This window comes from Lycium ferocissimum, chromosome 4 (assembly GCF_029784015.1).
Source record: "Lycium ferocissimum isolate CSIRO_LF1 chromosome 4, AGI_CSIRO_Lferr_CH_V1, whole genome shotgun sequence".
Lineage (NCBI taxonomy): Eukaryota > Viridiplantae > Streptophyta > Magnoliopsida > Solanales > Solanaceae > Lycium > Lycium ferocissimum.
The window spans coordinates 42,706,376-42,733,395 of NC_081345.1; the positions used below are offsets into that span (position 1 = coordinate 42,706,376).

The 27,020-nt window shown below is 32.9% G+C and overlaps 2 protein-coding genes across 2 annotated transcripts in view; one reads left to right on the forward strand and one right to left on the reverse strand.

Annotated features, from left to right (window-relative positions):
- Positions 1-24,532, reverse strand: part of LOC132053085 (protein trichome birefringence-like 10) — a 105,644-nt gene extending 81,112 nt beyond the window's left edge. Inside the window, exons 1-4 of the mRNA XM_059444928.1 lie at positions 23,700-24,532; positions 21,947-22,336; positions 20,117-20,275; positions 18,026-18,407 (exon numbers count right to left, since the gene is read on the reverse strand). Of these exons, the coding sequence (XP_059300911.1) occupies positions 18,041-18,407; positions 20,117-20,275; positions 21,947-22,336; positions 23,700-24,142 (1,359 nt within the window). The 5' untranslated portion in view covers positions 24,143-24,532 and the 3' untranslated portion in view covers positions 18,026-18,040. The remainder of the gene's footprint in view (positions 1-18,025; positions 18,408-20,116; positions 20,276-21,946; positions 22,337-23,699) is intronic.
- On the forward strand, positions 2,785-3,534 carry LOC132054069 (protein FANTASTIC FOUR 4-like). The gene has a single exon (XM_059446141.1). The coding sequence runs from the start codon at positions 2,785-2,787 to the stop codon at positions 3,532-3,534; it is 750 nt and encodes a 249-aa protein (XP_059302124.1).
- Positions 24,533-27,020: the final 2,488 nt, after the last annotated feature.

Below are 27,020 nucleotides of genomic sequence, written 5' to 3' on the forward strand. Positions count from 1 at the left end.
CAATTTATATAGCTTGTGGTACAAATTTTTATTGATGTGTTAGTCCTCTCTTCACACTTAGATATATTAGAAATAGAAAAGAAGAAAATTATAGAATAGAAAAATAGACATATATTTTTAGTAATGTAGCCAAGTAATATGGACGAAGAGAGTACTTCATTTTTATTAATTCTTAAAAAACGTGAAACGTCAAGTATAGTAATGTGGCCAAGTAATATGGGACGAAGAGAGTACTTCATTTATTAATTCTTAAAGAACGTGAAAAGTCAAGTAATGTAACCAAGAAATATGGGACGGAAGGAGTACTTCATTTATTAATTCTTAAATAACGTGAAAAGTCAAAAGTGAACAAGTAAAAGTGCACGGAGAAAATAAATATGTGGCGGATAATTAAAATTAAAGTACATACATGTATACATGGGAAGAAAATAAATATTCAGTAAAAACGTGAAAAGTCAAAAGTGAACAAGTAAAAGTGCACGGAGGAAATAAATATATGTCGGAAAATTAAATTTGAAGTGCACACATGTATACATGAGAAGAGAATAAATATTCAGTACTATGACATATATCCACGTGGAATTTATTAATTCTTAAAGAATGTGAAAAGTCAAAAGTGAACAAATTAAAAGCAGAGAAAATAAATTTGTAGAGGAGAATTAAAATTGAACTGCACATGTCTATACATGAGAAGAGAATAAATATTCAGCTAGAACACGAAAAGTCAAAAGTGAACAAGTAAAAGTGCACGAAGGAAATAAACGTGTCGGAAAATTAAATTTGAAGTATATACATCTATACATGAGAAGGGAATAAATATTAAGTACTATGACATATGTCTATGTGGGATATAAAAATAGTTAGGTAAACTGTACAATTTATATAACTTATGGTACAAGCATTCATTGCGTATATAATTTTTAAAGCCCATGGTACAACCATGGGAAGCTGTGTTCGCCCCTTTACCACATTTTTTATATATAATAGGAAAGTGGTGCATCATGTAGAATATGTTTTATGCATCGGGAAAAAGAAATTTGCGCTATTGCCTAATTACGGTTAAATATGAGTTATCTATAATTATCTTGTAAACGACTTGATTATATAAAAATATTCTTCACCGGTAACACATAACACCTATACGCTTAAGAACACTAACTATTAAGAATGATTTGTTTTGGGACATTTTGTTGGCTCACTATGGAATGACAGAAAAGGAAAAAAATACTCTCTTTTAGACCAATTCCTAATCTAACCAATCTGATGTTATCTATTGTAGCGACGCTAAAGAGCGCTAAAATAGAGGTTAAAGATTAGATGAAGAGTTAGAATTTGAAATTTATGAGTTTCGGATTTTGCTCTCATTAAATTAATAATTTATACATGTTCAATGAATTCTTTGAACCAAAGTCATTGAATTCACCCAAACCCATAACGTGTAATCTAGCTCCGCCACAGCTAAAGATCCAATACCTATGTTATTTTAACCTAAACTAACAAAACGAGTAAAAGGAAAGAAAACAAAGCACCAAGATAAGCAATGACCAATGGGCTTTGTTCTATTTTGAATTATTCTTGCATTCCACTTTTTTCGACTTTTTCTTGTTCCTTTCCACCGTATATTTTGTACAGTAGCAGACCTAAAAGCTAAAGATTTTAGCTTTTGTGCACTCGCTATTTTTTTTTTCTTCTAATATGATCAGGTTAAGTTAACTTATAACTACAGGTAAACTTTCATAGAAAATTTGATATCGTAACCTGGAAAATTAAGAAATAACTTACTGTAGTCAGTTAAATTGAATTGATAATATAGAATCGTTTCATGCTGTTAGAGTAATAACTTAAATGCAAAGCTCAAATAATTCTACTGGCATGAAAAGTCCTGCTCCTACTTTTTGCAATTAGGTCACTCTATCCCCCTTTCTCACAACTCTTACCAATATATATATATTAGGACTATGCATAATCCAAAAGGAAAACCATGATCATGACATTGTCAAAATTGGAACTCATAACCACAGTTTTTACTATTCAATCTGTTTCATTTTATATGGCTTTATTCTTTTATTAGTTCGTTCCCAACATAATGACACGTTTCCATATTTGAAAATAATTTAACTTTAAATTTTCTATTTCAACCTTAATAACAAGTCATCACATGTTCAACCGCAAATTCTAAAAATCTTTCTTTATTTTTTAAATCCTTCGAGTCAAAACACCGCCATATAAATTGAAATGAGGAATATGTTTTTTTGGACCACTTGACTATACCTGATCAATTCTCAAGTTGGTTATTACTTTTTGTTCCTATAAATTCAACCCTTGCCCTTTCACTTCTCTTTCATTCTATCTTTCCTTACTTCTTCCTCTATTACTTGTTCCAAATCTTTTTGGTTATTAATACCAAACAATTTCACACTTAAACTAAGTAGTAGAGCAAAAGCCTCTATTCTTTTACTATTATTGTTCTATCATCACCTATTTAAACATTGTACAAGTTTATCCTCATTCTAAACGTACGGATTTCTAAATACTAAAACAAATACTCTGTTTTTGCTCTGTTTTCTTCCTCTGTTTCAAAGTATTATTCAAATACAATCCTCTGTTTCTGCTCTGTTTCGTAGTATTCTTTGAAAAAAAGAAAAAAAAAAAAAAAACATGGTTTCAACCTCAATTCTCTGTAAGGGTTTGCAATCATGCATGGAGCCACAATTTCTAGAACAACATGTTCTAATAAACAAATTGTGTCCTCCTCGATTAATCATTTCCCTGTCTGACTCTAATATGGCTTCCGAAAAAGCGGAAGCCGAAGCCGAAGCAGAATCAGAACAGAATGAAGAAGTTGGTGTTCATTTCAATGAGGTGCAAAGCCCGAAAGGCAATGCTGATAACAACATTGGTGGCTGGAGTTTCATACAAGATCTTTCTAACCCGAAAAAAGATTACGTCGAAAAAGAATTGTATATTCACCCTTTGGTGAAGCGCTCGTCGAACACCCTTAGCACCAAAAGCTTGGAGATGTGTACCGAGAGCTTAGGGAGCGAAACGGGCAGTGGCACTAACGAGGCTAGCATTGAGGAACACTCGTTTTTCTTATCAGAAACTGAGAATTTTTCTCATCTAGCTCGACGATCAAAAGAAATCGTGAAAAAACATAACCGGATTGCTACTTTTCCTCCTCCTCTGACTTCAATTAGTCGAACAAATGGTGTTCAAGTGAGGCCTCATCGCGAAGGTGGTCGTTTAATCTTGAAAGCCACAATCATAAGTGCCCGAAAGTCTTACTTCAAAACAAAACGCGTCAACGGGAGGCTTAGGCTTTCTTTGTTGAATAATACTGAAATTGAAACTGAAACTGAAGCTGAAGCACAAGACAATGAACATGAAAATGTTGATGAAAGTGATGATGGTAGTAGAAACTTAGTAAGTGAAAATGGGGTTGGAGAGTATATAAGACCAAGCAAGTGTAAGGAAAATGGGAGTAGGATCAAAGGGATTCCAAACTGGGAGCCTTTTTGGGCGGCCATTTCCTAAATGCTGAAAATGCTATCTTTTAGAATTTTCATAAGTTTGATGCTACTAAGTATTATGCTTTCATTTTGTTTTTCTCTGACCTGACTTTGTAAGGGTAGTTATTATGGTTATTGATAAATTGTACAATCCATTTGCGGTTGCTTAATAGTATGCATTAATTTTGGTTGGAACTTTTCTATAGCTATTAATACTGAAGTTATTATTGCATGCTAAAGTTTGGTTATGAGTGTAAATAATACTGAATTTCAGTACTCGTGAAATATTAGTCTTTGCTTGTAAAATATTACGTAATATTTTTGAGATAAAGGGTAAAAAATACACCTTAGCTATCACTTTTTTTTAGTTTAAACTATCATAAAAATGTCATAAAAAACGCCTAAACCATCACTATCTAACAGCTTTTAAAAAGACACTCCGAACTAAATGTGTGAATTCACTCTCCAAAAGCTGAAATTAAAAATTTTCAAAAAAAATTGTCCACATGGCATAAGTAATGCTATGATGGCACCTACATGGAAATTAAAAATAATATTTTTTTTATAAAAAAAAAATCAACATTTAAAAAAAGAAATCTGGATTTTTTTTAAAAAAATATGAACAAAATAATAATTTTTGTAAAACAATGTCAAAAAATTTAGAAAATAAAAATAATGATTTAAAAATGGAAAAGTTGTTTTTTTTTAAAAAAAAATGTGAAAACTAAATAATCGCCTTTTTTTTTTTTTTTTTTTTTTTAAAAATAACTTTTCCATTTTTTAAACTATTTTTTATTTTCTATAATTTTTGATATTTTTTTACAAAATTATTATTTTTCAGTTTGTTTTTAAAACAAATAGTTTTTTTTTTTACTTTCAATGTAGGTGCCATTGTGACATTATTTATCCACATGAACAACACTTGGCAACATTTTTATACAAAATGGAGTGTGTAGATCACATGCCATTCAAAAATAATTTGAGGTGTGTTTTACAAATGGCTGATTGTGATAGTTTAGCTTTTCAAATTTTTATCGATAGTTTAGGTATGAAACTAAAAAAAAAGTGATAATTGGGGTGTGTTTTTTACCCTTTATCTCTTTTTAAGTCAAATTCATGTTTAAGACACAAATAGCTTTTTTTTTTTTTTTTTACCTTCCAGTATTGTCCAAATGCCTACTGCCATAACTGTAGTTTTACTGTTAGACTCAGAGAGGAGAAGCTAAGGGAATTTATAAAAATATTGGATGGTACATGCAAGTGCGCTTTTGTACTTCAAATTTCTATTACATAAACATTCTCTTTCCATCGCATTTTATGTAGCGGAGTTTGACTGAATACAAAATTCAAGAAAGAAGGGAAGACTTTAAGAATTTGTGGTCCTAAATGTGCTTTGACTTTTATGTAGCCATAAAATATCTCATCCAGAGTAAAATGAGAAATTCCAAATTAAATCGTTGTCAAATATATAAATGTCTGTGAAGAGAATATATATACATGGTGTTAACGAGAACTCCTGGGTCATAAGGCTTGGACAATTTTCCTCCTTTTAGGCAAGGTGTGTGAGTCAACGCTTAATTTAACAGATTAGGAGCCGTACTCGGTCCGATGTGGGCCCCCAAAAATAGTGGGAAAGAATGCCCTCGGAGACCCCAGATAAAAAGAATGTTTGTATCTGAGCGTGAGGGGAGTGAAGTGATGACGGACGAAAACCCTGGGCTCCAGATAAAATGAAAGTTCGGATCTGAGCGTGAAGAGGGTGAAGAGAACCTGGGCTCCAGATAAAATGAAAGTTCGGATCTGAGCGTGAAGAGGGTGAAGAGAAATATAGCACATCGATGATGGACGAAAACCCTGGACTCCTTATAAAAAGAACAACCTACGCAATCTTCTGAATCCCCGCTAAACTTTAAAATGAAATTACAATAAGGTTACCAGAAAAAATACGTAATAAACATGAAATATTCACAAGTTGAGGTTTCGAGAGAATGACAAAATTAGTCCTTTACGTTTGGGGATCTAAATCTGTCCTCTAAATATACACTTGATCATTTTTGGTCCTTAATTATATTTACAAAAGCTGAGCACTTTTGATCTCCGTAATGTTTAAAACACATAATGATAGTTATGTTTTCAAAATTAGCTCGTAAGAAGTACGTGAGCCGCTTAAAGTGAAAGAACCACGGAGACACACTTTCTCCTGATACATTTCCCCTGGAATGTATTTTTCTTTTTGTTGTCTGTTTATGGTGTTTGGTTTTTCTCAAGGAACAAATGAGAAGACGTCAATCTTGATTATTTCTTCAATTTAAACGGGTTTCGTGATTCTCAAAAGTTGATTTCGTGAAATATAACTACCGTTCTCTGTTTTAAGTATAACACAGATCAAAACTGCACAGTACTGGTAAACATAAAGGACATAAAATTGCTCAGGAGCATGTTTAAAGGAGTATTTTAGATTAACGTTAAACATAAGGGACTCTTTCTGTCATTCTCTGTTGAGGTTACTTTTTAACAGTTAAGGAAAGCTCTTACTAAAGAAATAGATTGCCTAGAAAGGGAAAAGGCCTAACTGGTGATTCCACTTAGCCATTTTCAAAGCAAAATCTTGTAGACACTCCAAGACGTCTACCTAATTTACAATTTTACAATATACATCTGATTTGTTGCTGGTTCAAAACAAGACATGTTTCAGTGCATAAAATGGGTTACTATCACCTAAGCAAAAATCTTATTAAAATCTTAGTACGTTGCACTTGGCATTTCCATCATAGTCCTTTCGAAATCACAATTCTTTTTTCACAAAGTTTAGGTTAGTAATAGGAATATGACATTTGTATGAAATATACACAATGAATCCATAGTTACACTCAATCTTTCTTACAAACTTCGGTTGTTTTGTTTGTTTTAGGAGCAATGCATCTAAATTCAATTGACGTTGGTTATTGAAATTGGTGTATATGACTTGAATTGTGACTATTTTGTCACATTCTTAGTAAAGATAAGCACTCTGCTTTGGATGTCGCTCTGAGATTTTTTATTTCCAGCGTCACTTCATGATAGGTTGAGAGGGAAAAAGATCGGAAAACAAATTATCAAAAGGAATTGTGTTACAGTATTAATTGGGCATGCAAATAGGTCACTCTTATCCTCGTCAGTCTCCCGGTGAAGACGCCGTAGCTTCAACCAAGTTGTGTCATCTCACACCGCTTCAGTGACAAAAAATAAATCAAAGTACTCATTAATTTGGTATAGGAAGTTAATTTTTAGAATTCCTTACACCCAAACCGGAGTAAATCCGAATGTGATAACAGGTCAATATTGTCTATGCAAAATTCTGCGTACACTATTGTCATGCCGTTACATGCACATCGTTCAGAAGGGTATATATCCTATACCAGAACTTGAAGGGACTGGTAAAACTCAAGTGGTCTATATCTAACAAAATATATACGACCCAACCTCTTTTTTTCTTTTTTCTTTTTTTATGTAAAAGTTAAAGAGGAATATAATGTCCTTATAGCAGAAAGGTCATAACAGTTCCTACAATATTAATTATCCATCTACATTACTCTTTTAGTTTTACTTCAAACTAGCAGAAAGTCTCACTCCAGTCTCCTGAAATGTGAACGCGAGCAAACTGTGGAAGTTAATTTGTGAAGGCTGCAAGTTTCTTCAAGAGTAGTAACGTGTACCAAAGACAGCACAAATTCCTAAAAATTGTACATTTACTAGTCTTAATTATAAGAGTATTTAGTTAAACTCTTCACCGTATTTAAGAGGAAACAATCAATCTAATTTTATTAAATAAGTAAGGCCAACTTGGTAAACTATACCTTGTACTGTATTTATTATTTTTTTAGTGGGTGTGAAATGAGCTAAATCGACAGTAAAAATGGGACGGAGGGAGAATCTTCTATATTGCTTTTATACGTCTCATGTAATTAACACCGCTAACTAGAGGAGTAAAAGCAAATTTTGAAGAAAAAAAGCTATCTGCTTCCTGCATTATCTTTTAAAAGCTTGAATCATGCAGAATAAATACAATTTGTCAAAATCATGGAACCAGAAGGAGTTGTATTTAAGGGCGCTCACAAGAAACGGATAAACCGAAAAATGGATCAACCCGGAAAATAAAACCCTATGACTTTTAGGTTTGATTTGGGTTTTAAATAAAACATAACCAAAAAAATCGAATCAAACCAACTATACAAATACTATTTAAAAATTATATATATTATCATTATTACTGTTTGACAATTTCATACTATATATTATTATTTTTTATTCTTTTGGGCCTAAATTAACAAAATATGCAAAGAACAAGTATTCAACTGCAGCATCCAGTAAGTAGAGGCGTATATTTATTTGTTCCCATTATCATTGGCAAGGAACTGCCAACTCATTTGCTCAACTGCGGCATCTAGTAAGTAGAGGTGTATATTGAGGTCGATTCACTACAAAAGTTTGATGGCTCCATTTGGTTATGCTTATCTAGCGATGAAAGGAAATAAATAAAGTTTCTTTAATTTGATCAGCTTTGATTCTTTACTTTGGTTTGTGAGTTCTTTTATTTGCGGGGTTCTTTTTTATTCTCCGAGTTACTGAGATGAGATCACTCCACAAGCTTTTTTTTTTTTTGGGCAAGGATCGAACCATTACTTAACAAATCAAAATCAATCTTATTAAAAGACACGAATAAAAGCCGAAAAAATCGAGATAACAGACAAAACTGACTCAATGAAAACCCGACTTAATTGGTTTGGCCATCTTTTCTATAAAACCAACCTAAACCAAACCATGAACACGGGTATGAGTAGTGAAAAATGAGAAAGCTATCTCCCTCGTGCATGATGCTATCCGAATCTTTATAACATTTGCCCAATGTTTTTGGGTCCCAAAGCAAAAACAATAATCGAACTCGGCAGAAACAATATTCTGAAAATGAAATAAGCAAGATGCAGCCACAATTTAAAAGCTGGCGGATCATTAGTTTTCACAAGTGAAAAGCGAACCAATAGACTTTTCCATATTAATCAGCACTAAGAAAAAAGGGCAATTAAAGCAGAACTTTGTCAACAAGCTCATAAGCCTCACATATTAACGTTGTACGTTATACATAACATATTTTTTATAGAGTTTTAGATATGAATTTTTTATTCTAAAAAACATAAAATTTATATTCAAATTAAGTAGGCGTCTGGCCATAGAAACCAAAAAAAAATTCACTTTGTTTGGAATTTTGGAGTTGGAGTTGGAGTCGGAGTTGTGTTTGGCCATAGTTTTTGCAAATAGAGTAGTATTTTTTGTTTGTTGTTGAAATGTACTTTTTCAACAAGGTTTTGGTTGTGAAAAACAAGTTTTCTTGTTTTTCAAATTCTAAATACAACTTCAAATTGTATTTGAAATTTTCATGGCCAAACACTAATTTTTGAAAAAAGTGAAAAAAAAAATTTGGAAAAAAGTGAATAATTCTTATGGCCAAATGGGTCTTAAGTATTTAACCCTTGTACTCGATGTTGGAAAACTTTACACCTTTGCACAAAAAATCGCAAGTAAATCATTAGACAAAGATATAAATCTAGAAGATTAGGAAGGGCACTTACCTTATTATAAGAATCGATAGAAAGAAGGCTGGATCTTCTAAGTCTTCTTACTTTCTTTATGCCATTTCTCTTAATGGGGCAGAGAGGAAAAAAATTCAGTAACAGACTTAGAAACCACAACCAACATATAATAGCGAGACACCTCTTCGGAAGAGACATAATTCTTCAAATGTAACCTTTCAGAAGAGGTGAAACTCTTCAGTTATGAACCCATTAATTATAACTGAAGAGTTAACTAAGTTTCTACGCATATAAAATTCATATCTTGTAAAATAATATTTATATATAGCCCATAAAAATGAGCATAATTAAGTGATAGCCTATCTATGTACAATTATATTAAATATGTGAGTTCACTAAATAAGAGAAATTCCAACATTCTCCTACTTGGACCACATTTATTTCCGAAAAATTGTACATAACGAAACTTTATAGTGCACACAATTTGATATCTCTAGGCAATCTGGTCCATTAATCGTACTAATATGGGATCAAAGCGGTTTTCGTGACATATATTCATCACTAAACCCATCAATGGTCACAATATCTGTAAAATCAATGACATAGATCAAGTATGGATGCATAGCATGGAAATTACATGTAAATTGGTCATGCCTATTTCCAAGTGGTCCTGCTTTATGACTTAAATAGTTCATAAATCACTTTCTTACGCTTTATGCAAAACTGCAGTAGAAAGTCAATAACTTTATTTTCAGAGTTTTCAATAATCACTCAAAATTCATAAATTTCATAAAACTTTAATTTGTACAGAAAATATATTTAACCATGTCAAAAGCATAAATAAAACAACAAACTCCCACTGAATTGGCCTATCATAGAGTCCGACGACATCTATATAAGCTACTGGCTCATAAAAAAAACTTTAGGTTGCAACCTTTCATTAGTGGATATCCCGTAATGGAGCTTGTACTAGTATGCTCTATTGACACAAGAAGACTCTGAACTCTTTTCTTCACACAATTAGAAATTTAATGTGTATATTCTTTAGTTTCGACGAACTTTGGATCTACATATTCCAAACACATATATATATCTAAAACGGGCTCCTCTCAAGATACCTAACACAACATTATTATTTAGTCTCTGGAGATAAATAATAATTTGTAAGTGGTACTCTTATACATAGTTCATAAATATTGACTACCAAATAGGCCTGGTAACATATCTTTCTTTGGACTGACAAATTACCAGCATGATATTACTAAATGTATCACATATTCATGACTATCCATAATCTGGCCAAAATAATCTTCCTTTGGGATAATTATTTCACATAGACAAAACATGCTTAACGATCAAAATAAATAAATTTTATCTAATAGAGTTTACTTTGGCAACATATTAGACTACTCTATTCCATTTTAAACAAGAAGCACACATGGTATAGATCCATTCCCAGTACCAATAACCATTTCTTTTATGCGCAGCGGAAAAATAGCACAAAAGACATCTCTAAAATGGAATTGGGAAAATGCAGATCGATATTTTCTTTATGCAAGACTGCTTTAGAAAATTCGAAAAGCACAACAAAAATCTACATAAAGTTCTTCAGAATAATGCTGCCAAATAATTCAAAGTTACTTTTGTGCCAAAGACAAAAAAATCTGATACTAGTAAATTCCAACGTCACCTTTGGCCAGAAGTTTGCAAATCGCATGCAACTGACCAACGATAGAACTAAAACAATTTAAATACAAAAACTCTTCGAACTTTACTGTACCTTTGTGGTGACCGGAAAAGTTTGTTTTTAATATTTAAATGTCTCATACTACCCGCAATCAATTGCCCATATTAACCATACCTTTGGGCGACCGGCTAATTTCCTAGTGAATTGATTGCAATATTAATACCATACCTTTATAAGGTTGACACATCTCGACTATCAAATTTAAGATGCTTTGGCTACTCTCAAATTTGTAGACATGCAATCTTTGGTATTAATGATATTATTTTAATGTCATAATCCATGTGAAATATTTTGAACTTAATACTTTATCGTCTTAGGGTACTTTAGCAACTCCTAAAACCTCATTAGATCTGAAAAAAATTTATGACACTAAATTGTACTCAATATTTTGGTTAGCCCTTTAAAATATTAATCTCAAAGAAACCATCAAATAAAGATTAATAACTTAAACCAAAATAACATTTTAAAATTGCATATACTTAAAACAAATATGCAAAATTTAATATGCACAAATGAGGACCAAACTTCATCTAAGTGAGTAGCCAAATAAAGTCAGTCAAGACGTTAACTTCAAAGAGGAAAAAAAATATTCCAATTAAATTTGGCATTTCTGTATAGTAACACATAATATACAAGCATTTTTTGCCAATGAATGAGTAATGTACGCGTACTCAGTATTTTAAAAGGCAGTTCTGGGACTCGTCTCGGGGCTTGCCCCGAGGCGGGGCACTGGCAAAACGCCTCGAGGCTTACGTGTGGGGCTTAGTTCTGTGAGGCTTATGCCACAGCGCCAACCTGTATGCCCTAAACAAGCCTAAAGCCCAACGCTCGAGGCTCGCCTAAGAGTTCTTACACAAATTATGTGTCAAATAATTCAATTAACATTATTGACCCTCATAATTCTTTATTAAATGAATTATGCTTAGTAGTTTTCTTCATCGATAGAAATAAGACGATTGAAAGCAACTTAAATAACAAATGGTAGTATTGCATATTTACTATTTGAGAATACTGTGAGGGTGAATATCACTTAACATTTCTTTTAAAAATACATAGCTAAATTTTACATCTTCACTTGTCATTGGTCTTCACATTTTTGTCCTATGTCTCAAAATTATCATAGTTTATTATTTTGTTATTTGAAAGTAATTTTATTTTTATTCATGGAGGAGTGATGTTTTAATTAGGGAAAATGCATAAAAACACACCTAAACTTGTCCTGAATTATCAGTGACACACTTATACTTTTCGGGGGTCCTATGACCCCCCCTAAACTGATTTAAACTAGAATTATTATACCCTTGGAAAGACACGCCAAAATTCATGTTAAGTGGTGTATATCACGCGCTGCCACGTCTATATTTAATAATAAATATATATTTTTCTTATTATTTTCCTTTATTTTTTGTTTTTTTCCTGATTCTCTTCCATTTTCTTTCTTTTTCTTTTCCCCTTTTCGATACTTCACCATCCCCCCGCCAATACGCGAAGCAAATGCTTCATCCTTTGCATTGCTAGAAAACCTCATAGATAGACTATTAACCACCCACCACTAATGATAGATACACCTTCATTTTAATAAAAACAGACCACAGCAATTGCTCTATGTTTTTCATGTTCTCAGCAATAAAAAATTAACTTTACTCGGCAAACCCACTTTCATTTGCCATCATTTTTGCAACATTATAACGGAGAAAAAAAAATTAAAATTAGTCTCTTACGTAAATTGTTTGGTATTTTCTCTGTTAATTTGGCATTCTGCAAATGGGTTTTGTTCCTTATGAAAAAGCTTCTTTGTTTTGAGCTTTTTTGGATTGAAGTTCTATTCACGCTGTAATTTTAATTGGATTTAGGTTTGAAAAATCTCCATGGAATTAATTATCCTAATCTGTCATTTACATCTATGGAGGTTGGCTTTTTGTTTTTTGGGTTTCGCTATATTAACAATCTTCTCTGTAGGAGTATTTAATTTGGAAAATGCAGAAATATGTTTCTATAGTTGTAACTATGGAGTGTGACCTCCCCCCCCCCCCCCCCCCCCCCCCCCGCCTTTTTTTTTTTTTTTTTTGGATCGACGAAAATGAAAATGAAAAGTATAAGAAAAGAAAAAGGAAAGGAAAAAGAAAAGAATATGGGAAAATTATATTCAGAAATAATTGTTTTACATATTTTGTGCTTCTCATTCTCTAAAATATACTCTCTTTGCCACCTCAGCACGTAGAGAGCTCATAATTTTTGTTTAAAATAATCTAGGGGGTAAAAGGACCTCCGCAAAGTATAAGTGTGTCACTAATAATTCGGGATAAGTTCAGGTGTGTTTTTAGCCATTTTCCCTTTCAATTAAAATATGATAAAATTTATTGATTATTTTCTTTTACGGAGGTAAATTGCATAGTATGATAGTAGTATGCTTTAAGAAATTGTGATTCTTTTATTGTTCGAAAGATAAGACGTTAGAGTTAGTTTACATCTCATAATAACTTTTAAATCATTCCATTATTTATACTTGTAAAATCATGTTAAAATTTTTGTTTTCTATGAGTTTTTTTAATCATGCTTTTAATTTTTTAAACTATTAATATATATTTTTTTATAATTTTTGTGTTATTATACCATTTTACTACATTATAAATTAAAAAATTAAATATCCATGGGGCTTACGTCCCATGCCTCGAGGTTTACACCTTATCCCGTATTAAGTAAAACGTCCCGCCTCACGCCCCCGTCTTTTAAAACACTGCGTGTACTACTTGAAGATTCCAACAAATAGATTTGCTTTTAGTGGAAAGTATAACATGGACCCACCACATCATTAATTGTCTTCACATATAAAAGATGTACTTTATTTATTTAGGAGCCGTTTGGATATGGTTTGAAATCATGATTTGTAATCATGTTTGGACATGTAATTTGGATATATTAAGTTGTATTTTCTCTTATAGACATAAAAACTCACAAGTTGTGAAAACTATCAAAACATTCTCAATTCTTATACAATCTTACCAAATGAGTAAGTCATAGTTCAAACCAAAATTAATACGCTACTAGAAAGCCTTTCTAAAAAATACAACATCAATTGATGAAACTTTAGTTCAATAAAAACTAAAATTTAACATGAATAGTAATGTAACTACTCTTTGATATAATCCTCCCATATGGTAGACACAAATAAAGGTTGGTGGAAGTTAATGAGGTTGGTAAATGGTTGGTGGGAGTAATTGTTAAAAATATTTACCAACTTATGGATCTTTTTTTATAAAATATAAACTTATGGATTAAGTTTTATAGTTAAAATTTTTTAAACCATGGTTTGAAACCCAAATCATGCCTTTTTGGATGATTTGGGGTTTCAAACCGTGATTTGAAATCATGAGATAAAATGCATGTCCAAACACTGATTTCAAACCGCATGTCCAAACGCCTACTTAGGAGTAGAATCACCAATTCAAAACAGAAGTAAAAAACAAAAGTAAAAAGATCTGCTAAATAATTTATTTTGCACAGTATCATCTTCTTCCTCTAGTAGAAATCAATAACAGAAAACTTTATCCAAAAAACTATTCCAGAAAAGGTTTTTACATCCAGCCTTTTCGTTGTTATTTTAAATAACAACAAAAATAAAATTATTTCCAAATTAATGCCCCAGCAAACAAATGATAAGACTTAAAACTTTGAAGGCAAACAAAATAGTGTGTTCCACTTCAAGCATTTTGCCTTATCCAACAAAAGCATCTTTGTTACTTTCTTTTTATTTTTTTTTTTTTTTTTTAATGTAGCGCAAACCACGGGAAAAATGGCAGAAAATTGCCTTAAAAAACCTGCGTGAAAAATTCTTGTGATAAGACTAGCAGAAATTACTTTTGAAAATCGAAAAGTTAACATTAATTTCATATTTAAATTCGATTTATATCACGTCTAAATCTAACTAGACCGTACTCTAATACCACTTGTTAGAAAACTTTACACACTCCACACAAAATCGCAAGTAAAGCATTAGACAAAGATATAAATCTAAAAGATTAGTAAGGGTACTTACCTTGATCCATTATAAGAATCGATAACTTTATGTCACTTCTAATGGGGCAGAAAGGAAAAAAATTCAATAACAGACTTAGGGACCACAACCAATATATAATAGCGAGACACCTCTTCAGAAAAGACATAACTTTTTCAGATGTCACCTTTCAGAAGAGGTTTAACTCTTCAGTTATGAACCCATTAATTATAACTGAAGAGTTAATTAGATTTCTACGCGTACAAAATTCATACCTTATAAAATAATATTTATATATAGCTCATAAAAATGAGCATATTTATATACAATAATATTAAATATGTGAGTCCACTAAATAAGAAAATTACCAAACACTCGAACCATGTACATATTCCATGGCCAACCAAGTACCAAATTCAGCGGAAGATAGGTAAAAGTACATGATCCATTATCTAGAGAAGGCTGCCCAATTTTGGAAGTTGATGAATAGCAGCCAACGCTTTTCCTTTGGCATAGGCCCAATTCTGGAGTTTGGACAGATTGTGGTTGTTATTTCTTTCGCAAAGGCAAGATCCTATGCCCATACGTTTTGTCTTTCTATTGGCTAAGGGTTATGGTCCAAACTAAAGTTCTCCCACCATTTCTCTAATAATTCGAAATTCGAATACGTTTCGTGTTCCTATTGGCTAAGGGTTTATGTTTCTCTCAGATAGTACACACAGAGACAGGTTTCTTTTCATAGGTTTCTTTTGCATGATGATTTATATATAACACTGAGGTGCAGAATGTACAAGTACTTGTGATTGAATCAAATTAAATGGAGGTCACCATTCTTTGTTCTCATGCGCGTATCACATCAACTGCTTTGTACCATTTTCTTTTACTTAGATGAATACAATAAATTTTGAGAGAGACCCTATCGATCTTTCAAGGGAAAATCATAGGACAAAGATACGCCAGATCTCCAGCACTCACGTCACTGTCGGAATGTATTTGACTCCAGTTGCGAGCATCAACTTGCTGTCACAGGTTGTTTTCTGTCGGACGTTTGGTTGCTGGTTAGAATTATGCGGAAAACCTTATACAAAAATTGGTTATGTAGTGTTCAATTATTAATCATGTATTAGTTATGCAAGAATTTGGTTGTCATTTTATGTGAATTGAAAAATGACAATCAAATATCATGCATCGTGTGCTGAAGTTTATACAAAGTAACTAAAAAGCTACCAATTATCCCGTGATCGATTGAGCTTTTGATTCTGGAATTAACAATTTCGAATTATTTATATCGCACTTGTGATTTTTTACATACCACAGTCCACACCACACGAAATGTGGGATAACAATATGACAAAGTTTATCCAATTTTTTTGGTGGAAAACCAAATACATGTTTATATTATACACAATATATTCTGTTTCTAGTCTAATGAACCAAACATTTACTAAATATAGTATATCCACTAAATAATTCCGTCATTATTCAATTCCCTTTTTATAATCTTAATATTATAATAATCCCAAATATATTTTGTGCATTAACCAAGCAATCCGTAAGTTATATGTATATATTACTACTGGCATAACTTTTAATGTAATAGATTCTTGACCTCTGTTTTATACTTATTATAACTCACGCTTATCATACACAATTATACATTGGACTTGTAAATTATCTGATAGTTTAGACCATCTTTACAGTTATCAATGTGTAAAAGATTAACGCTCTGTGTTTGTCAATGTACATTGGCAAGGATTCTAAAATTTCAGCAAGAATTTGAGGGCATTCGTTTTTTCGATATCACATGGAATCCAAATGTACCAGTAGTGCTTCTTGCCGAGTCAAATATATTCCTGTACTATAGTAAAAGAATTTCAATAAACTTGATGATTGTTAAATACTTATCAGTTATCACAGATTCACTCATTGTAAATGTAATAAAACGACTCGAACTCATCATACTAGGATGCCCAGTTTTAGCACACCTTTCACTCAAATTTTCATTGATTAATTAGGGATTTTGCGTTTCTGAATTGTACAATAATTTTGTACGAGTAGCAATGAGAAATTACGGGGACCAAAAGAGTAATAATACTAGCGGTTTATCCCATATCTAATTCTTTTTCATTCTAATTTATTGCTTTACACGTACATCGATCAATACCCAGTAACTCTTTCTCCTTGCCTGCGATATCTTTATCTTGCAACCGAGTCCCCAAGTCTCCCTACCAAGGTAGGTGAGGTAAGATGCTAGTCACAGACATCTTACCCTCTCCAAACCTGAAATTACACTGGGTATGTTATTATTGTTGAGTCCCCAAAAATTTGTCTGTCTTAACTATTCATATCTAATAAAATATTCGTCATGAATCTTAGCTACTAATTACTCCATTACATACACTCATTAATACATGGGTACGATTTATGCGAATTTAATTCATAGTCTCCGACTAATTTATTCAGATTCTTTTTAAGCATCATGCAGATAGTAATCTGACAGTTTATTTGTCTTTTAAGATCGGTAAGAAAAGATAATTGTTTGGGGATAATGGAGAAAATTATTTATCGGCTTAGCACAGAAATTGACACCTCAACTTGTATAGTTTTGTAAAACAACTTGTTGTGTTAAACATGCCATAATAATTGTGTGATGATAGAACTCTTGAAATTTGGTTTTATACATATCATAACATTTGCAGCTATAAAAGCTTGTCGTTAAAGGTGATAAAATGAAAATCTTAGAAATGGATATATCACTATTTTTTGGATCTGTCTATAAAAGAGGCACATAAATGAAACGGATGGAGTATCTAAAATATTGCTATTGATGCAGCTTGCATCAAATGCGCAGAATTTTGTATAAAAGGTTATTGTCTCTTCAGCTATACAACACATTGCTATGTACAGGTTCCAGTACTTTGGTGAAGTAATAGATTCTAAAAAATCCTAAGTATACAAACTGCAAAAAATTGTTATGTCATCAGCTCAGTAGAGAAGAATGCCCCTAACAATTCCGAATTTTAATCTTGTAGCACAATCCTATGTTAATCTCCACGGCAACACACCATTGGCACAAAATTTGAGGTTTTTCTTACTCGAGTTTCCTTCCCAAGATACGCAGTCTTATAGTCCATGTAACTCTTATAGTCCATGTAACGTCTAAAATGTTGGAGACAACATGGTGACATAGTTTATATGATCTCTTTACCTGTCATTCGGGAGATCAAGAAGTTTGTTTTGAAAAATTTGCACGAGCTAACTCCCGTTTGAGGAAGGTGGCATACAGAAGCTCGTTCCATGTATCAGGGACACCGGGGAGGCACCAGTGGCTGCAGTCTTGGCGGTGGAGAGGAGCGGGTCCCACCTTAGGACCTAAGTAATACAAAGATGAGTGACCGTCTCTTCTCTGAAATGTCATCCCCGTTACATTCAATAAATCCAAATTCCACGCTTTTGATTTGTTCTGTTGCTCCGACAGCACGTTGATTACGGTGTTATATTCAAATGACGTCTTCAGGGACTCTTGGGACGATCCTATGTTAGGTAGTTTCTCCAGATGACAGTCACCCCCAGTCTTCCAGTCCCCACCTCTGTTTATTGAAGTGATTCGTTAATTGGTTGTAACAACTAGGTACAAAATGAAGCAATGAACTAACTAAATAATCTGCATGTGTATCATCAACAAATATGTTGCAACTATTACCGAGTAAAGTTTAGAGATTATATAAACAATAATCTAGAAACGGAAAAGGCTCAAATATGCCATCGAACTATCGCAAATGGCTCATTTATGCTTAATTTGGCTCATTTATGCCATCGCCGTTACCAAAATGGCTCATCCATGCCATTTTTCATTAATGCCAATTTTACAATACCAGATATGACACATGGCCTCCAATTAGAAGTCCACGTTGTCTAATTAAACCAGCCCAATTGGGTCGGATTTTTTAATTAATTTGGGATTAAAAATTGGGCTGGTTTAATTAAACAATGTGGACCTATAATTGGAGGCCATGTATCATATCTAGTATTGTAAAATCGACATTAATGAAAAATAGCATGAATGAGCCATTTTGATAACAGCAATGGCATGGATGAGCCATTTTGTAATGGCGATGGGATAAATGAGCCAAACTATTGATGAGTAGCATAAATGAGTCATTTTTGATAGTTTGATAGCATATTAGAGCCTTTTCCGATCTAGAAATAACACTAATCTACTTCATAAATATTACTGATTAAATATAGCGTAATAACAGGCAATATGTCCAGGAAATAGAGATTCGAACATAATCAATGAAATATGCATGTTTAGAGACAAGTTGGGGAAGAGGAAGTCATGAATTATGACAAATTAGGGTGGAAGACTTTCGAACTATTATTTTCTTGAACTGTCTGTAAAAGCAAGGATGCATCGGGTAGAGATACAACCAGAATTGTGTACCGATAAATGGACATGGAAGCTGTGTTGTGTTTTCTCAACCTTATGTGACATGTACACACACTCAATATATTCCATTACTATATAGGATAGACTAAGTAAAACCGCTACCACTAACAACTCAGACCTCGTTTAATACGACCAATAGATACTGAGGCCCCGTTTGGACATGATTTTTTCCTTTAAAAAAAAAAAAAAAATCAAAACCCGTTTGCTTATACGTTCAACTATTTTTTCGATTTTTTCTTTTTAAGATGAGTTTCAAGTTTGGGAAAGTAGTTTTGACCAGCTTTTCAAATGAAATTTTGTCTCAACTTCCAGAACTTCTATTCTTTTCAAGTTAAATGTATGTCCAAACACAACTTCAACTTCCAAATACCCTTTTCAATTTTTTTTGTTCTCAGATTTTTTTTTTCTTTTTTTTCCAAATATCACATTTTTATGTCCAAACGCCTATTAAGAATCTCATAACCTTAAACATCCTCAGCTTCTTCTTCTCTCTTTCTTTGTGATAACTGAGAGATCCCCGAGGGCCAGCTAGGCTCTAAACTCGGTAGATAATGGGCCTGCTCTCTTACCCTCCTACACTTAAATTCCAAGTTTTTATTTGCGGCAGTTTGAACTCGTAACGTGCCCGAACTCACATCACGCATTGCTCTTACCACTAGAAGAAAGCTCTAGGGGTCAATATTTCAGCTTCTTCTTAAGCATAAATTACCATTTTGGAACTAAATTTCTTTCTCATATTTGTAATACGATATAGTCAGCAAAAGTTCTCAGAAGAATGTATTCAGGTGTTACGTAGTATGTTACCTTACGGAAAATCGCCTTCATTTAGCAGAAAAAACCAAGACATACCTGAAGTGAACAGGAGCATAAGTTCGAAATACGACATGTGTCTTGGTCATGTTCACTTCATGATCTATCCAATCAACCAATCTCAAAATTGACCTCCGGTATGCAGTCTCAATACTCATGGTCATATCAACTTCTCCACCTTCTTGAAAGTAACATCCCCTATCAAGTTCAGAATCGAGAAGTCAAAAGTATACTAGTGTTATAGGTAATCAAGGTTATGATTCACAAAAGCAACAAACTTTGATGTGCAAACTTAAAGCGCTGTTAATACCACTTAGTGGTGGGAAGCAACACATCTAAGAAGCTTGAGGAAAAAATTTACTTGATGAGGATGATAGAGAACTAAATACAGAGCAATTATGATTGTTTTTCTCGTAATAAAAATTCTTAGGAATACATGATAGTTGTAGCATTGTTTAGCTCATTGAACTCCTAATCACTCATACCTTTCCTATCAGTTTCAGAAAGAAGGCCAAATGAACGAGCTAAAACATATTTTCGAAGCTACAATCTGTGGATATTCAAATTTACCACCTTCAATTCCACATAACATTATAGCCTTTTTATATATCTTATAGCTACATGATGGAGTGGAATTCAAAATCTTAATTTTCTGCAAAGTAACAAGTCTATTACTGCACAATTTCCAGTCTCTGCACTGTCAAACCTATTTTGCTATAAATATCCACTATTCAAGGTACCTAGTTTATATAAATTAGCTGAATACTTCGCTGCCAAATATGTGTAGATGCAAAACACACTGTGCATGGGCACAATCCAAAAGGGACATTGCGCACCAATACAGTTCAATAATGTACCCGCCCAACAGTTAATTTTTCATTTCATGGTGTGCAAAAGACAGCAGAGAAAGATATAAAATGCAGGTTAGCCCGGGTGCTCGTTAATGGACTAATGATTATCATTTATTTGGTCTTCAGTGGCATATTATTCTGTTCCACAGAAACTCCTCGCCATAAAGTAGCACAACAACTTTGAAGGTTCTGGCAATATGTGGCAAGTTGTTAAATGCTAGTTTTCTCTATGTACTACTATTTCGTGGTTGTTAACTACTTTCTTTATGTTTTACCAGTCTTTTGCAGATTTTCAATTAAAACAGCTTTTTGTATAGAGTCTAATTAATCAGGGCCATACTTTTAAATGCAAAAATCTAGAAGGGAAATATACACAACTATAGCAACAACATGTACCCTCTTATACAACTTTTTTTTTTTAATTTTTTTTTAATTTGAAATTAAAAAAAAAAAAAAGTTGTATAAGAAGGTACATGTTGCTTATACAACTTTTTGCTGTGTAGGGAATTAAGAAAAGATACTAACAATAGCAGGTCTAGAATCTTATTTCTAGCCGCCACTCTTGTGGACTAGAGTTCTTGACACAAAAATGTGTGTTCCATCAGATTCAATATATCAGTTAACAAGCAAGAAAACTATGGCCTTAATAGCCTGCTTGGTAGCCACAAGTGCTTTTTTTCTCTTCAAAAAAGAGCGTATTTTAGAGAGCTGAGGTGTTTGACAAGGTTTTAGGAGAAAAAAAAAGTGTTTTTGAGTAATAGCAGAAGTTGTTTCCGGGAGACAAAAAAACTAGTTTTCCCCAAAAAGCACTTTTGGAATGTTGCCAAGCACAAATTGCTGCTCAAACATTGGCAAAATTGTACTTTAAATTGATTACCAAAACACAAACTGCTACTCTCCTAAAGTACTTCTGCTACTCTAGAGAAGTACTTCGGCCAAAAAACAGTTTTCAAAATAAGCAGATTTTGGAAGTTTGGCAAACATGCTATAAATTGATAGAGGAAAGAAAAGAGCTTACTCTCTAATAGTTTTTTCATAAATCCACCAGTGACCACTGTTGAATACCAGAACATCTGCCCCTTTCCATTGAGCAGAACTCCAATCCATTTGATCAAGTCTCAAGGTCAATTTAACATTTTTAGGAGCACCTGAAGGTGGACGGCCTTGAAACACTAGGAATGGAGCTCTATAGTACTCGACAGTGCAGTTGAAATCCTCGAACTTGAAAATCAAGAAACCCATGTGCTTCGTGATAGGACTTCCATTAACTTCATATATCTTGCTTTTATCAGGAACTGCAGAAGACAACATGCAGAGAAGAGACTCCCACTGGTTTCTTCCAATTGAATCCCCTACAAATACAACCCGTCTGTTCCGCAGCTTTTCCAACATGATTTTTGCATCGAATCTGCTTAAAAGAGTAATTAGAAGACTAAAATCTGCATTCAATAATCATGGAAAAGGTTATGAAAAGCTCCCGCCTACTAAGCATAAAGTCCTAGAAAGAAATAACAATGAAAATCTTAAGCGTCGAGCAGTGGCGGATTCAGGATTTTCATTCAGGGTGTTCGGAAAAAAAAAGAAGCTAAATAAGCACTGTAATTTTTTGCTGAGGGTGTTCAAAAGTTAATATATGCACATAAATACAGAAAATTTACCCTATATATACACTGTAATTTTTTGTCGAGGGTGTTCGGGTGAACACCCTCACTTACACGTAGATCCGCCCCTGGCGTCGAGCTTACAACTTTAGGTGATGCTCCTCAAAAGAAATAACAATGAAAATCTTCAGCGTCGAGCTAACAACTTTAGATGATGCTCAACGAGAGCCGACATCGTAAGAGTTTTAAAAAATATATAGAGATAATTGTATATGTTTTTTCAATACACACCATCAAGTAAAATTTGTGCTGGCAAAATGGTTAAATAAACCAAAGTAACCATCCAATTCTAGTGGGTCGAGTAACTGACTTTTTAAAAATGGATCAAATACGGATATTATCTATATTATCCACTTAAGCTGAGGGTCTATCGGAATAAGGTCTGCGTACACTACCTTCCCTAGACCCCACCTGGTAGGATTATACTGGGTATGTTGTTTTTGTAGTATATATATTATCCACTAAAAAAAAAAAAGGAATATCCAGACATGCCCATTTGTCTACTTGTAATTTTTATGAGTTCTTGCTTTCAGGGAAGCTAAGCTTATAGTATTATCTTTTAGCTTGTGTTCTCACCTAACTATTCCTGAAACCATGGATAAAATGGATATCCAAATTATCAATAGGTTAACTCATATTTTATCCGTGTTAAATATGGACAGGTCATATATTTTAGTGTCTGTTTTTGTTTAACCTGTTTTCTACCCGCACATATCCGACCTGACCCGCCTGTTTGCCACTCCCAGTAAAATTGACCCAATAGGTAATTCTTCATATGAAGACTGAAATAGTAACTTGAAAAATATAATGAGGACCCTGTTGTAAACAGTTAAATTGTAATGATTCTGTAACAATAGTTTCAACTGTCAGTGTGTATAACAAAATTCACCTAGTAATTCAATGATTAAAACCTTACTCAGCTAAAACGACTAGCAAATGCTATGCAAGAAAAACACAATAGGGGTTTTCCTAAAACACATCATATCAAAGCCTAAACAGTTTAAGCAATCTTTCACTTTCTTCACTTTTAAATTCTTTAGTTAAATTACCAGCATGACTCAAACACAGTATAAAGTACTCAGTATCATTAGAAAATATGTAAAAATTAACCTGGGCAAGTTGCAATCTTTCGGTTGCCAACGCCATTTAGTATAGAAATTATCAGGCCTACCATTCTCAGTACAACGAAATCCTTCATCCAAGAACTTACAATCCTTTGATTTATAAAGTGGATAACTTTCATCCCAAACCCAATTACCATCAAAAATATCACAATTTTCAGCACCCTTTTCCAAAAAATCAATCTTTTCAGTTTTCTCATAGGACAAGGACGATCCATTTATCCCAATCCAAGTAGCGAGCAAGGATGGTTGATGCAAACGAGGCCCTTTGTTCACTGTTCTATAATCCAACAAGAAGAGACACAAAAACAAGAAAACAGTGAAAAAGAAGCAGCCAAGTACACCTGGTGAAGGCTCAAAAGGTTTAAATTTCTTGAAAATCTTCAAGTTGGTCATTGTTTTGAAGATTCTGGGAGATGGGTTTTCACTCATTTCTACTTTAGACTAAAGAAAAATCAAGTCTTGGGATGAACAAGATTAGCAAAATAGAATAAACAAGTCTTGAAAAAAAAAACATAAAAGTTGACTTATATTTGGAGGGCTATGGAGATGTGTTCACATTAAAAACTTTTGAGTTGAGTACAGCTAGGTGGGGCTTTTTTTGAGAGTAAAAGAGTAGAGAGTTAGAAGATGTTGATGATGATGATAAGGTGGGGACAAATTAAAGACAAACATTCAATAAAACGGCTAAAATGGGAAATGGGGTCCTGCAGAAAATGCATTTGAGTATTTTGAGTTTATAGTGAAAGGAAAAAGTGAGCTTTGAAGGTTTGCTATGTTTGTGTGAACGTTTTCAAGAAACCGACAACAGAGGAAAATTAAAATACGAAAGAAGGTGTTAAATATTTAATTTAATTTTTTTGTGCATTTGTGGCGGATATGTCGGAAAAGTGGTGAAAAGAAACTGTACAAAGCCGGTGGAAACGCCGGGAAGAATATGTGGGAACGTGGGCTAAACGTGGGATGTATTCTTGGAGCACTTCATTTGCTCTCTGATTTCACAAATTTGTCTGCTTTACATGCAAAACAAGTATAATTAGAAGCGGATCTACACTTTTTACTATAGTAGATGCAAAATATTACTACTATAGTACTTTTTACTGATAAAGCGAAATGCTATTATTAAAAAATAAAATAACATGAAGAATGTATTTTAAGGAAAATTTGGCCGCTATAATAAATAAATTACTGTTATAAAGGATGGTTATTATAAAAGGTAACTATATTACTGTACAAATTAAGCAGAAATATATGAGATCCGACTGATCGTATGTCTGTGGCCACATGTTTATTCATTCTTGGCAGAGACTACATTATGGAAAGGTTAATAATTTACAAATAAAAATCAGAGCTTCCTAAGAGTAGAAATATTTAATAGTAATTTAGGTAAGTACGTACCGAAACGAATATAGATTAATACACCTAAGAAGGTGTAGACGTGTGTCAGCCAACTTAAATTCATCCACGATGCCACCACAGTTAATTAAAACAGAGTAGGGATTTTATGAGTTTGTTTGTTTAATCCAAGAAACCAAATACTGCGAAGTTTTCTAGTCTTTATTGTTTAGTGTTTGGAAAAATAGAGCTAGGTGATGCACCTTTTACTAGCCCTATTTGTAGACGGGTTGGGACCAATCTTTTATTTCAATGTATAATGTTTCACTGATTAGACTAGGACAAAATTCGAACTTGTTATATTCATCTCGTGACCCTCATGAGTTGGATCAATTCATTTACCCGCATTCTCTTTCTTTGTTATGAAGTGAATATGAATTCTACCCACACAAAGAATTTTGATTCAGCTGAACTGACTCTTTGTTTTCCAACCAACTACTGCAATCACTTCGAAATAAGTTATTTCTTTATGTAATTTTAGTCCACCCTGAAATTCTAACGATGATTTAAATCTCTAACCTTAAATGGCCGCTTGCCTTATCTCTTTGCAGATGGACGAACTCTTTGTTTTAAAATTCTTGCTGGGCGTTTGGACATTACATATTACTTGCAAATAGTGAAATATTATTTACAAATGCTCTTATCATTAGCATTTAACACTACTAAATGTATTTCTCAAAAGGTGTAAGAAATAAAAGACTGGTACTGTAATATTTACCTTGTAGGACACCATTTAATTAATTAAGGAGTAATTGTTTGGACTTCGGCAATTTGTCACTCAGCAGCATTATTAGCTCTTACTCCTTTGTTCCTAATTTGTAGTAGAGGATTGGAGAAATCACAATAAATGCTAATGTTAAGCCGGAGCCACAAACTTAGCTAGCGTTTGGTCATAGATTCTCAAAAAAATTTGAAAAACTTAATTTGGGTGAAATTTTTTAAGTTTTGAAAATGTGTTTGGCCATAGTTTTTCAAAACATATTTCGCTTTTTGTTTTGAAAAACATGAAATATTACTTATACCCATAAGTTCTAAAAACTATCAAGAATACTAAACCATACAAAACATACATAATTGTTAATCTCAAATTATGCAGAACATAATATTTTAACAACAATTGCTAATAACACACTTACTAGCTACTATAATTCAAATTACAATACAAAGATCCATCCGTGCAAGAAAAAAAAATAACTAGAGTAACTAATTTATTCTTTAATATAATCTTCTCAATCATTGTACGAACAATCTTCACTTTATAAAAGAGACTGCTTTAATTATGAAAACATGATAGATACGACTTTAATGGAGAAACATGGTAGATACAATTAGTTGGTCATAAATAAATAAGTTTTTTTTTTTTTGTAAAACACAAAAGTTTGGGGTAGTTTTTAAAAGTTTTGAAAAGGTCAAAACACAAACCTTGGCCCAAAAACAGGTTTGAGCCAAAATTTGAGAACTTGAAGATTTGTTTACAAAATCTGTAAAAAAATTATGGCCAAACAAAAATTTGAAAGCAAATCTTAAAAATATGCTTCCAAAATCTATGGCTAAACGGGAGCTCAGTCTTGTGATGTGAAGGATATTTTCATGTATAGACCACAAATCTGGTCAGATTATGAGAAATATAATCATATCATAATTAAGTAGTCAAATCGAATTTAATAACACCATCTCCTTCAATGCTATCTCTATCTGTAATGGGAAAAATCAGCTTAAAAAGTAGTACTAATAATATTCCAAGTTCTTGTGTCTGCCCCTTCTAATTTTCTGCTGTATCCACTGTAGACAATCTTTTAGTATATTATGTGATGTATGGTGAATCAACAACAACACGTTAAATGTCAAAATCTCATTTTAAGTCTTGTGGTGTGAAACACATCCATGTATAAAATACAAATTGACCATCACGGGA

What these genes read in the sequence shown, in the direction of transcription:
- LOC132054069 (XM_059446141.1), top strand. Translation starts at nt 2,785, where the DNA reads ATGGCTTCCGAAAAAGCGGAAGCCGAAGCCGAAGCAGAATCAGAACAG.